Source organism: Calidris pugnax, unplaced genomic scaffold (genome assembly GCF_001431845.1).
Source record: "Calidris pugnax isolate Ruff unplaced genomic scaffold, ASM143184v1 scaffold25, whole genome shotgun sequence".
NCBI classification, from domain to species: Eukaryota; Metazoa; Chordata; class Aves; order Charadriiformes; family Scolopacidae; genus Calidris; species Calidris pugnax.
Window position 1 is genome coordinate 8607218 of NW_015090805.1, and position 14371 is coordinate 8621588.

At 41.6% G+C, this 14371-nt stretch overlaps 1 protein-coding gene across 1 annotated transcript in view; it reads right to left on the reverse strand.

Moving 5' to 3' along the window:
* The window catches only part of HUNK (hormonally up-regulated Neu-associated kinase), a 60774-nt gene that overhangs the window by 18344 nt on the left and 28059 nt on the right, over positions 1 to 14371 (reverse strand). Inside the window, exons 4-6 of the mRNA XM_014938002.1 lie at positions 10957 to 11012; positions 5313 to 5448; positions 3372 to 3499 (exon numbers count right to left, since the gene is read on the reverse strand). Of these exons, the coding sequence (XP_014793488.1) occupies positions 3372 to 3499; positions 5313 to 5448; positions 10957 to 11012 (320 nt within the window). The remainder of the gene's footprint in view (positions 1 to 3371; positions 3500 to 5312; positions 5449 to 10956; positions 11013 to 14371) is intronic.

Here is a 14371-nt window from a genome sequence, read left to right on the forward strand (position 1 = left end):
CCTTTGTTCTTCCATTTCACCTCCTCTCTCTCCAGTAATTCCCCCATCTCTGTGTTAGAAACCACATGCACCCCACAGGTTCAGAGCAAAATAAATAACCTGTCCCCAAACCAACACCACCCCCCTCCATCACCATCACCCTTAGTCCCCAAATCAGCTAATGTCTCCTTAAAAATCTTACTTTTCTTTTTCCCCTTTGGCAAATGGCAGACTAATTAAATGAAGCTTGTGAAGCACCACAGAGATCAACAGCTTCATATCGGGGAAAAAATAATTCTGGAAAGGACATTCGCCCAGGGAGGCTCCCTGGTTGGCCAGACCTGGGTGACAGAGAGGAGATGAGGAACAGCACCTTGGCCGATGTGAGCTGTCAGATGGTACAGGAAGGAAAGAAACCCTTTCCAGTTAACCTCCGTGGCCGTGGGACAGCAATGTTAATCCCCCAGGAAGCAAACACGGAGGTGCCCATTCAATTTTGGGACCCACTGCGCCTGAAGCCATTTTTCCTGCTGCAGTAAGTGGGCCGGCAAAGAAAGGGCACTGTGAACCAGCCAGCCAGGGCCTCATTACGTGAGGCCTCGTTTATGACGAGCTCGAGGACAGCATTAATCTGATTAGCCAGTGACCCGCACTCAGTGGAATTTTGTTCCCATGGTGTAATTGTGGGGCAAACTTTGCTCTTTTGACAAATGAGAGACCAGCATCCTGAGAAACTACATTTCTCTCTTAACTTCCCTTGGACGTACTGAGCTCAGCAATGACCAGAAACAGAGCAGCCTTCAGTGGGGATTACAAGACGTCAGCTGCCTTCCTGCTCCTTGTCATCAACAAAACCAACTTAGTGTCTCTCTCACACTGTGAGGCTGTGCCTGGTTACAATGAGGTGAACACGTGTTGCTTACAAAACCGGCTGGAGAAAATGCAATGAAGTCACTTCACAAGTCATGAGCGAGCTCCACCCGATAAAACCCTTTCTCCAAACTACAGGCATGGACGGATGATGGCTTTTCTTCTCACCTCCACTTCATTTCTCTGCTCCAGAAGGAGGACCATGAACACACAGAAGTGGTAAATTGAGAATAAAAAAAGGAACGCCGTGTAACATGAATACCAACTTCCTGAACAACTGAACTCTGCTCACCTAAAATCAGTAATAGCTGTGTTATTTAAGAAGCTTAATGAAAAACGGTTTCCTAAATGGGAAAATCAAACACTAACTCCGAATTTTCCCTGTTGCTACACAGTTGCTTTGGACGCTCAGGGCCACCCAACATTTTAACTAATACAAACAAAATACACTCTTGCTTAGTGATAAGACTGGCTACTTTTATGATGGGACTGTATGTTCAGTAACTGCGAAATTAAATATTGAAAGACAGCTTACTGAACAAGAAAAACAGACTCCTGTAAAACATCTCTATGAATTTACAGAAAAAGAAAACCCAATTAAAGAAAAAGATCCCTAAACCTAAGAAGTTAACAAACACAACAATTTGCAAAGCAGAGAAGCAGAGTTTCTACCTACTGACCCAAAGTCTAACTATGGAAAGAACAAATGTCATCTTAAATCACAGTTTGCCATGTCAGTGAATGTGCAAGGCCACTGACTTAGATCAAGAACTGATGCGTAGCTTTGTTCACAGTGAGTAAAGGTTAACACGCTTAAATTTATTCCATTAATTTGCCATCATCTCTGAAAATTCAACCTGCTACAGTTCTCACAGGATAAACAAAACACCGTTTTCACTGGAGACCATAGTGTCAGTGAGCTAAAAATGCTACAGAGACGCATTTGTGAGACAATTTGATCTCCATTATAAAATGGTAGGATGAATGAAATGGTAAAATGAAACCTGTCAAAAGTAATGTTATCTTTTTTGCTACCGAAGGTCTCGTCTTCTACATGCCTTTTGTGGGTCATTCAGCCGTTAATACATGAGTTGCCCCAGTGAAATCAGTGAAACTTCCCACTTAAAGATTATTGAAAGAAAACAATGATTAGGGTAACAGTCTTTCGGTTCAAGGACACTACACAGCCACCATATAACTCTCTTTATTGGTAAAAGCCTCAGTCTGGGAGATAAGTTTGGTAAATTTTTTGCCAAACTTGGAAAATGTTTACTATGACATGCGAGTCCCTGAATTCAAGAGGAACTTTGCAATTGATGCAGGATTTGGCATCTACATCAGTACAGCATGAAGTAGTCAGTATAATCTTTCTTTTAATTTACTCAACGGGCCTTTACAGCATGTGCTAGAACATTAAAATAGTCATTTTGTGCAACTGAATCCTAATGGGAAGTCTCCAGAATGGAAATACCAAACACTCTAATTGCATCAAATAGACGGCAAGACCTGCAGCATCCCAGCTCACTTGTAAACCTACCACTTTACAACATGCCAGCAGTACGAACTGCTGGCAGGAAAAGCATACTTCATGCAGATGTTGAATGAACAAGGAACAACACACCCTGCTTGATCCACAGCTAACCTGTGTGAGAAAACCCTCAACTACCTACTTTTTCTGTATGCAGGTAAATCTCTACTTGGAGAATTCATCTTGTGACACAACTTCCGAGGGCTTTCTCCTATCCCCCAAGACAACGGTTGCCATCCTTAGTGTACTGAGTGAAAATGCATGCTCTGATACCCTTTTTCTATTTGCAATCTTTTAATTTTATTGAATGTCCCCTGTAAACAGGCTACCAGATAAGGAGAACAGAAGCTCTCCATAAGAAACAAATTTAGCATACAAAAATAAAACTCAACTACAAAACAGAGTTTGTTCCAAATGCTGACAACAGTCTTGCTATAAGCTGAAAAATTGTTCTGTTGCCTAGTGACATGGCTTTGAAGCAGGAATTAGTATTTCTAATACTAATACATTAACAATTTTTGCATTTTGTGAATACACAAAGGTTATCACAGGTCACTGTCCCAAAATAACTTTCTGTGTCATTATTGTATAATAAATGTGAGGTCATTCAAGGTAGCTTATTACTCAACCCTAGTCATGATAATGCCCAGGAATTTGTTACTCAAAAATAATGTGTTCATGCATCCATACCCTACGCTACAATCTTCTGAACATGCAAAACTGACCAACAAAAAAAGCAATTTCAGTTTTTCACAGATTTGTTCCTCTCGTATTCAGCACAACTTGGTACTTCTCCAGCTTACATATGGAAGTCAAAGCAAAAGGAATTATACTACAGCAACACCTGCAGATCTTTTGGAGACTAAAATGAAAAGAAAAGAGTATTTTTCACAATTAGCATGCCATGTTGGCAGCATGACTCACAATCCAGAATTTAATGCAATGGTTCTGACCAACTGGATCTAAACAGATCCCAGCATATCCCCTTGATTACCTGTAGAGAGCTGTGTAGGAAAAGGGTTCATTTCTTTGTCCACCATTTTCTGGTATAAAGCTCTCAAGCTGAATGGCTCCACAGTAAAAGGTAATGTTCCAGTCAACATTGCGTACATGTTCACTCCACTAAAACAAAACAGAGAGAAAAAAAAACCAAAATAATCAGAAACAAGGGAAAAAGTAGGCTTAGGTTTTTGTAACTGTACTTCATCGTCAATGTCTGACAACTATTAAAAAAGACCAACAAAAAGCTCTCTCTTCTGTTGCATACAATGATTTGGGCAAGAATTCCCAGAGGTTTGCTCATGGAGGGTCACACAATGTGTAGGGACATAAGCTGGAAGCCACAGAACTGAGCCCAGCTCTTACACAACTCCTCGGCTAGATGCCACACCACAATTAAGTCTCTCCTCAGGCTGCACAAACATGCTGCTTTCAGGGGCCTTGTCCCAGTCCTGCCCTGGATGTGGAATGACTTCCCACACCAATGGGGACATCACAAGTCCTGGTTCAGTGCCCAAAGGTTTCCACTGACCTCCATGGCCTCTGGTGCAACCCAAAGATCAGGTGTAAACAATTACATTTTTCAGAGCAGAAAAATTACTGCTTATTTATGCCCAGTAAAGTCAGCAGTGAAAAGTGGGTTGGGCACTCTTGTTCTTTTTCGTCTTAAAAGGGCTTTAAATTTAATTTGCGTGGAATTCTTCCCTTTTGGGAATTTGTTTCCTCAGTCTCTGAATAAACATATGTAAACAGAGGGAAACTAAACTGGTGTGCTATCATTTGTTCAGCTATAAGGAAGGGGAAGAGTTAAACATAATTTTCTTTCTTTGATTAAAAGAAAGAGCATGACATTGTTACTGGAGAAGTTTAAATGGTTTACAAGAATGACTGTGCTCTGTTTGCCTACATTCCTCTCTCTTGATGTGGAGGATGGCCCACTGTCGGAGTGAGAAATTTGGTAGCCATACGATTTAGCTGTGGGTCTCCTCAGAGGACAGACTGCAAATTAGGCTTCAGCAGGGCAAGAGCGTTGAGGTGCAACAAGGGACCAACTGGGTCAAATAGAGATTAATTTGACCCAGGTCGTAGTCTTACATATAAATTATGGGCAATCTTTCTTAGCAGTAGTACTTATACACTACATTATATTTTCCAAGCATTGCAAATACTTCAACTTAGGGATTACCATAATTCTGTTATTTCATTTAAATTTATACAAGTGTTACTACCCCCACTTGGTGAGGGAAAATCTATTGATACTAAAGAAAAAGCTAAAACTCAACTGACCTCAACTAATTCCTCTCCAAGACTGACAAGGATAACTGACACCATGTACATGGTCAACAGGAGGGTAGTAGGAGTTGCACAGTCTAAAGCCTAAGTACTGCAGACAAAGTCATTGACTTCAAACCACCTTTCTGGCTTCCTCTACCTCTGGCACTGGGGACCTTCTGTCTGTTTTTTTGCCCAAACACCAGTAAGCTCACAAAAGTCCACAAGTTTTGTGGCCATTTTTCTTTCCTCTTTAACAACTGTGCTTTCAAAGTGGTGCTTTTGAACTGATGACCTGACTTGATTTCATATTTCTTGTTGGACTTGAGTGTCGCTAGTGCACAGAGCCCACAGAGCTTGAGGATCCTTCAGGGAAAACTAACAAAGCTGTTGGTCCTCTTGTGTCATGTCTTCTACTTTGAACATCACTGACCAACAGCTGTGCTTTACTGCAATCTCCCCATGCTATATGTTCTAGCAATCTATATACTGGTATGCAAAGAGCTACTTCAAAACAATATGTCTGCACAATTGAGTTCACAGAATTGCACTAATTAAACAGATTTTCTTGCTCAAAGTAGCCAAATACATGAATAATGTCTGTCATTTGACTAATGGGTAACGATGACAGTAATAACAATTATCAAGTAGAGAAGTAACTCACATGGACCAAACGTCTATTTTGGGCCCGTATTTCTTCCTTGCCAGAAGTTCAGGGGCTGCATATGCTGGGCTCCCACACTGGGTGCTGAATGGATCAGAATAACCCAAGATGCCTGCACAGTTGCTCAATCCAAAGTCTGTGAAAGGCACGGAGACAGAGTTATGAAAGAGACAGATACAGTAGAACACAAGAAAAAAAAGCACACTTTTTTCCAAAAGCTAAGCGATGAACTGCCTAAGAAAAAAAATCATCCACATGCAAAAATTGTATTCAATTTGTTTCTCTGAGGTGCTAAATAACCAGATTTCCACAAGCAATAAAAAAAAAGTCTTAGAACGTGCATGATTATCAGTTTCATGCACAAAGCGACTGCATTTCACTGGGAATCGGATAGCAACAACCGGAGCTGAGCTTGTCCCAGGCACTAGGTGATGTGCGTGGGGCAGAGAGCCACCTTGGGCTGTCATGGATTCCATACCACTGCAAGAGGTCAAGTTTAAGTGGGACTTTGTCAACATTTTCCTCTAAATCATGTAAATGAGCTATCAGATGTAAGGCAGGGTGGGCAGGGGGGGTTGCTTTCTGGGACTGCTGTGGCCATGCACAAATGCACAGGGTTGCAGCCTCAGTATTGCAGCTCTGAAATAACACAGATCTTGGAGCAAGAAGGGGAATGTGTTGATTTGGCTCCCCCCCTTCCCTGACTTCTGCCTTGCGTTATTGTATTTCTGGCCCCTGGGTGTATCTGACAGTCTTTTGCTGGCAATAATAACAAGGGACTGGCAAAGGCTGGCACCACGAGCTGATCGGAGACGAGAGGCAGCCTCTTCACACCGAAGGAGGCTGCAGTTTCCCAAGTGCTCTCAGCCAACCCAAGCCCAGGCTGGCGCCGGGAAGGGTGTTCCCAAAATCTCCGCCGTCTGCTCCAGTGCTGGTATGGCTGCAGGGTGAGCCGGGTTTAAGAAAGGATCTTAAAAATCAAACCACTGAGCAAGGGAAGAAAGGCAGAGCTGCACTAGTGGCAGAAGTGGCCGAGGGCAACGTGCAAGCCCACAGTGTCTGGTGATAACCCATGCTTGGCTTGGGAGAAAGTGATTATGAAACCACAGGCTGAGAGACGGCAAGAGAAGGCAAGGAGGGGTTGCAGAGGGTCTTGAAAGTGAAGCCCAACAACTTGATGTGGTAAAAGGGGAAGAAGCAAGACGAGCCTGCCAGGAGAAAGATGACATGGGCAAAGCTGACAGGCTGGGAGAACGGCCTTTGCTGCAGGGCAAGACACGCAGGAGCAGCGGATCTAGGGAGGTCGCAATCAAAGATGCTTGTATTTATTAATAACTTGTTATTGATGACAACTGCAACAACAAAAATACTGCTATTAAGAACACTGACATCTGGTTTCTTTCTTTTTTTTTTTTTTTTTTATCCAGTCTTCTTAAAAATTCCCAGAATCCATGCGTGTCTAAAATGAAAACCGTCTTATACATAAACGAGGCAGTCGGGAGAAGCAGACCATTGAATCCTCTTCCTATAGGCTTGTGTCTGGCATCCATGCATCTTGTAAAACAGAGTATTTCTGGATGTGCTACCCACCTGCCTGGATGGGCTAAAAGCATCACATCTCGCAGGCCAAATATAGCAGGCAACTGTTGAGCCCATGCAATACTCTCTCTCCACAGAGTCATTAATTTGTGTCTCTCTCCCTTATCTGCCTACTTATTTGCATATGACTTGAAGTAATGGCCTGTCCTTTAGCTTTTACTCCACGTTAAATTTGGCTGACACCAGATTCCTCAAGGTATTACAGGCTCCCTGACACGGCGCCCACATAAGCTCTGTTCCCTTACAAAAGCAGACAAAAAAATAATAATGCTTACAAAAAAATGCAATTATAAAGATAACTATGTGAGCCGGAGTGCCCGAATGACTGCACAGTGCTTTCCACTCGACTGGCTGCATCTCTGAGAGTGAGACAAGCACAAGCGAGACAAGAATCACCACATTTGACATCCAAAGAGGCTCAAAGGGGTTTTGCTGGAGAACATTGTTAAAAGTGAAGGGAGGATCAGGACAATTTCCTTGCCTCTGATAGAAAACAATTGTCTCTGGATGCTGCTTAATCATCTCTGCTAGATATGTATTACCCCTGGGGCTTATACAAATACTTCCGAGGATCCATTTACTTAATTAATGTATTTATTAGCTACGGCCCAAGATGAGTTATGTCAACTGTAAAATGCTTTTTTAAACTCCTAGAAATAATATCTCCACACATTATTACTCATGGCGTTTGCCCTACTGTGCCATACCACCGCAAAACTACTTGACTGTAATATAATGCTTTACAATCCAAATATAAAAGGGCTATATTCTGCGATGGCAGAAATCAGCACCCTCTTGTCATTAGCAATGGAGGTATACTCTAGTGGAGGTTTTAATTATCTTATTTTGCTTAAACTATAAACATCTGATTGATGTTTCAGCTCATTCATTTAATCTAGGGTGGTATACTCTTTTTTTCCTAACGCCTGTTGAAATGCAGACTGCGTGCAAACACATGCATATCGGGGACAGGGATTTTATCGCAAAAGAAACGGAAATATTGTTACTAACACTGCAGCAGCACATTGCGATCACAGAGCGATTTTTACGAAGGATGTACTGCTGATCTGGATACGAATGGCATTACCACCAGCACCGACAATTTCACTGCCATTCCTGCCTCTGTCTTGGGCTTCCTTTCAATAAGCTGAGCTAATTACAGAACTCAGATCAAAGGCCACACTTGGTTTTCCAAAGTAAATATTATGACACGGAAACTCCACCACCCCCACTGTTCGTACTATCGAAGTATCGCATTACACTACTACTCTTTAACGCCTCCAGGAAACCAACGTTAAGCTATGGATATATGGCTATCTCTGAAGCTGTGACAGTTGGAATATGGGAAGAGTTACTAAATAACAGAAGCCTCAGCACCAGCCTCGTGGACAATTTGGACCAGCAAAGCTGGCCAACCCTGGTAGCAGGGTGCCAGGCTTTGGTGCCATAGGTCCTCGAGCAGGATGCCAAGGGCTTTGCATGGCCAGTGAGTAGCTTTTCAAAGCGTGTTTGTCAGACACCTACCACCATGGGCTGGTAGATGAAGAGAAGTGAATTATTTCCAGTGTTTCAAACCCTAATGTTCTTAGGTTTGAGACTTAACACAGCAAAGTAAATTTTTCTAATAATGTTATCTAAGAACATATTATAAACCACCCTGTCACGCAGCTAAAAAGAGTAACAAAAGCAAGGTGCCATTAAGCAGCTGGGTGAAGAAAGAGACTCAAGGGATTCAGTTCTCATTGAAATGCATGAACAAGCAGTGACTTTCAATGTCTCTTCCTGGTACATTTTTAATCTTCATTTCACCTTTTCTTTTTCCTTGATGGTGGGTTTTCTTCCTTTCACAGTTATTACAAGAGCAATGTTTTTCTTCGGTACTAGTGAGTTTGCTGCTGCACAAGGCAGTGAGACCAAGCTCCCATCCCAAAGCAGTTAATGTGCACTGGTTTTGCAGTTAAAGTCTCTTGCCCCAAGCATAAAAAGCAGCACGTAATTCCTCAAAACATGCTCTTCACTCCTGAATAACCTTCCTGGGCAGGAGTACGTGATGGTACGACTGATCCATCACATTTCTAGAAAGACAGACTACATAAAATATTGTACTAAGCGCTGAAGGAGCCAAGTGAGGGAACAGGCAGGAAGGAGGAAGAGGAGTACATTATCTGGTCTATAAATTATCTGGTCTATTCCACCAGCCACAGACGGGTGATGGAACATTTTCCTTGTTCTGGGAAACCCTGATGGAAATGGAAAGCTGTGTGGCAGCTCAAGCACTACTTCTGCTACCACCTGGAAAAGAGGTACTAGTGAGGAGAGGCTGAGGTTGCCCAGGGACCTGAGGCTGATTTCGGCAGCTCCCACGCCAGCTTTCCCTGCAAGCACAGCCCATAAAGCATGAAGAATGGAGGCACTGCTTCTTCAGGGTGAACAACCAGAGATCACCAGCGTCGCTAGCAAGATACAGCATGAGCCGACTGTGATCTTAAATCTGTTTTTACTTACAGCAAAATTATTACTAATAAAACAACGTTTATTTTTCTATAACATACCCAGTTGGATGGTGGGATTTAATTGCTTTGTTTTAAAATACATACTGTGTACAATCTGCTCTGCTTAAAACATCAGGCTGCAGACCTGAGGACAATTTATTTCAATGCTAGTGAGGCTACGGAAGATCAAACTGTCTCTTTTCTCTATTCTTCCCACACCACCCACTGCGAGGAGACCTTTCCATGCAACCGAAGCAAATGAAAGTGCAGGAACAGTTCTGAAGTAATTTTTTGGCATGTGAGTTTTAATTCTACATGTATCATCTGATCAGGTCTGGGCTTGGATGTCAAGTTCACATACTGTTGTGTAATCAAACACCCAATAACGGGAAAGTTATAGAAACTCTTTAAATCTATCAGATGTTCATATAGCACTGTTGCAAACCATCTGGTCTCACTTATCTGCTAAATCAAGATAATGGGTGGTATCCATCATTACTGATGAATGATTCATGGTAACATATCGGTATCCTCTTGACCCGTAACTGAGGTAATGCAGAGTTCTCTTTTGCTATTATTTTCCCAGAGTCAGTTGAATTGCTACAGAGTAATGACTAGAACTTGTGCTAATATTTCCAAAGACTGAACTCCCTAAGTTTGACTATTTCAGATTTCATTAACCATTCTTCTCCTGTTTGTTTGGAGATGCATGTGCTTTAGATGTTACAGTAAGTGTCTATTTGACCTGAATGTTAAGTGTTTTTCATCACTTTTCAGATCATGAGACCTTTTGAAGAAAGAAAGTAATCAAGTTTTTAAGTCTGCAACCACAGACACCACTGTTGGCAAAAGTGTAGGGATGGAGATAAATATAAACAGATGTTTGGCATTTTTTTAGGGGCATATTTTCTTTTCAGTGCCCGCATTAACGTTAATGGGAATTATGCAAAGGCAGTGAGGGATTATACCCACTGATGATTAATCTAAAATGTCCATATAACTTGAATTAATTGAGTGCTCTGTACAACTGATACCCAAATACAATCAAGACTCTTATCGTTTATCTTTTTTATTTCTTAACAGCACCCTCTAAAAGAAATTTGTATTGGGTGCTAGAAGCTAATTTAACGAATATAAATATAGGACCAAATTTTGCCAGCTGCTAAAAATGTGTGCAACTCCCACTGACTTCAGCGGAAGCATATGCATATGGGGGCAGAATCCAACCCTTAGTAAATATGAAATTATCAAGATAATAAAATAAATTACTTCTGTGGTGTCAATTCTTTAATTCATTACAAAGTTCTTGGTTTGAATATGAAAACTGTTGGTTAAAAGATGAAAGATTATTCCCATACCCAGTTAAAGCTGAATTATTTGGAACATTTTTTTCACAAGATGCTGTCAGGAACAGCTTGATTGCTATCTATACTCTCTCAGCTCCTCTCTGCAGCAACATTAGCAGTTGTCACATGAAGGATTATGATGTCTCAAAAACTCTCTTTATAAAACTACCCATTTTAATTACTGGAATTGCCAAAGTGGTTTCATACCAATAAGCTTGATATTGTTGTCTTCATCTAGCAACAGATTTTCTATCTTCAAGTCTCTGAAAGAAATAAAATATTTTGAGTGAGTCTCCAAAATAATGAAGCAGCTTCCCATCACTCTCCAGTGCATTTACAAGATTCATATATAATAACACGTATCATGAAAGTAGCACACACAGTTCCACAATCAGAACAGAATGCCCCATGCATTGTCTTCTCTCCAAAATTACCAGAGATTTCACAGTTTCACACCTATTCTTCAGGCACAAAATGACTCTATAAACACTTGTCAGTACATCCTGTAATTAATCAGGTTCTTCAAATTTCACATATACTTAAGTTTGCAGAAATCTTATACACTGGAAACATTTCAAAGATACGTTTTTGGAACTGGAGGTCATTTTCTTATTACTCTTCACAACCAAAGGCTCTTTTCTGGCCATGGATGAAGAATAAACCCTCCTCTGCTATTGTCTACAAGGAAGAGCAGAATCAACTTTCCCTGGGGATGAAGCATCCAAACTCCTCATAGAGATGGTCAGCACTGGTACTTTTCATATGCTAGAGATGAAAGCTGAGGTTAAGGGACTACAATGACTTGCCCAATGCCATCCAGGAGGCCAGTAACAAAGCCGAGAGAAGAAGCCACACAGATTTTCTGAGTGTCTCATTAGTATTTTCTCCACCATACCACCCTGCCCGGCGCCACAGAACTACTGGACCAGTTTTGGGGAAGAGGGGATAAAATGAAAGTGGTCTCCTTCTATAAGATGACTGACTTTTCTTCTGATATGTACGTCAGTACACTGTTCACTTTACATGTGCCCTTTCATCACTTAAGAATATGGTTGCACTTTCCTAAGCCATGCTCTACCTAAGAAAAATATCCCAGAGATCACCCCCCCACCCACAAAACCACCCCAAAACCCAAAACTGTACAGACTAAGCATTAGGTATACTATGAAAAAAATAATTTAGGTTGCTACACAACTTGTCCGTGACTTCTAGCAGTTGGCTGTGTCTTTATCACAAGAATTTTTCCTCTACCCAGACATAAAATATTTCTAACAATCAGCATGCCAGGATATCAATAGCTCAGATGAGCAGCGATGCTTCTCCTGCACACTTCAGAAAAATCTGGGTAATAAAGCCATCAGCTATAATTATGGGAAGTCAGTGACATCCATGGTATTTTGCCTTTGCAAGGCAAAGGCAGTAATGAAGGATGCCTCTATTACAGATGAAGATATAAGGCTTAATAAAATAAGACAAGTAAACCAACCAAACCAAACAAAGTACTTCCACAAGAAAGAATCTGGGAAAGAAAGGAAAATAGCCGTGACCAACTCCAAGTCTTTTTTAAAATGTTCCTCTCCGTTTTATTTTATGCCCATGCTGTGTTTCAAATAAACCTTAGGCAGAAGAGTACTTGCAGGTAGGATGACATTCGCTTCATTGCTAACACCCCACAAGGACCTTCTCCAAACAGATGTTTCTACACTTCAGTGAGCATTTATTGCAGATTTTCCTTGCTTCACATGTGAAAAGAAATAGGGGAAATATACTATATAAATCTGCCAAAGGAGAGCATTTTACAAATTTCAGGTATTCAGGGATGATATCCAGACTTTCCTAGAGCATCCAGCCAAACACTTCTTGAGAAGACTGCCTTCTGCACCAGTCCTCTTCTCAGAGAAGCAACATAACTCAGTCAATAAATCACCAGCCTGAGAGACAGGAGGAAGGGATTATGGCTCCTCCTCTGGCAATAACCCAGTGTGTTAACTTGAGGAAACCAACACGTTTAAAGTGACAGCTAATTTCAAATACCACGGCAGAAATGTAACCACATTGGGTGGTGTTTTGACCAAGACCCAGCCGACAAAGAGCCCACTCTCCAGTCCTGCTCCTGTTCCGAGGGCAAGCACCTACTCTGGGACGTACACCCCATGAGCCCAGCTGGCACCCACAGTATCCCTCTCTTCATCCACAGGAGACTCCACATGTCACGACAGTGCTGTAGACCCATCGCCTTGTGTCCTCCAAAAGGAGCTTCCCTCATTGGGCAACCCGACAGATGACTGGGCACTAGGAGGATGTGCCCTGCCAGAAGGATCTGGATCAATCCACTTCTGCTTCCCCCTACTGCCAAAAAGGGCTTATTTCTTCACATCTCACATCCTTATTGTTTGCAGGTGGAGGTTTTCACAGACAGTGGGATTATACGCTCTAGAAAGGCATTAGGGATGGGAATTTAACAGGAGAGTGCCAAAAAACCCCCAAACAGTATGGGAAAGAGAAAAAAACCAAAGCAAACAAAACCTAAACCGAAATCAAGAGCAGCACATGGATCTTCAGGACACGCACTGCAATGCTCAGTACAACATCTCAAAGCAAGGAGCAAGACCATTTGGAAGTTCTCAGTACATTAAACATTAGCTAAGAAGAGGTAAGACTTTAAAAATGAAGGTAAGGGAGTGGACAGATGAAAGCTGTAAGCTGAGGAGAAAAGACACACAGGCAATTAGAATAATAAATGAGTGACAGGAGGGCTAAAAATAAACACAAGAAAAGATATTAAAAACGATTCACGGTTTAAAATAAAACCAACTAAAGGTAAATATTACAGGGCATTTTAAAGCTAGCAGAGGAGAAAAAAATATTAAATATAGCATCAGTATAGAGTGCAATCAGACCTGGTTAATTAAAGTTGTTTACCCATATGTCCATTCTCAGCAGATTTGCCTGTAAGTGGTAACTGATCTAATAGTCCATATGCACCACATTTTTGTCAACCCATGTCAATATGAAAGCTTTTTTTTTTTTCTCCAGCGTGATACCGGGAACAAGGACAACAGGTTTTTACTCCTTGATATAACCTAACGAGAAGATTCCACCCAAACCAGCCTTTGAAAAGCAAAGCAAAAGCCATATGAAATCAAACCAAAATGGGGTGGGCAGCGGGTAGGACCCCCAGGCAGCCCCATCCCCTGCAGCAGGCTGGCAGTAGGGCTGAGAGATGGCAGGTATCCACCAGCAGGACGGCAGAACTGCAAGTAGAGCCTGTGTCTCAGGACAGAAGGATTATTCAGTGAATACTTCAGGTGACTGTAACAGTGTACCACATTACCCACTATTTCTTTTTGACCAAAAAGTGCAGTGGTACAATCCAGTTACACATTTTCCTTAGGCCCATCCCGCAGACAGGACAGATTTCCCCAAACTTCCTAAGTGCTTTATTATGTCAGTTCTGTCTGATTCAAACTTTATTATTTTTCACTAAGAGAGGCTTACCCGAGTTGCTGCTTTGTTTGAATGTTAAAATTAATTCATTGAAACGGAAAAAACAGCATCATTGCACCCAAAAGTGTTAGGAAACCCTGAGTTTCATGCACTATATTATAAATGGTTTAACAAA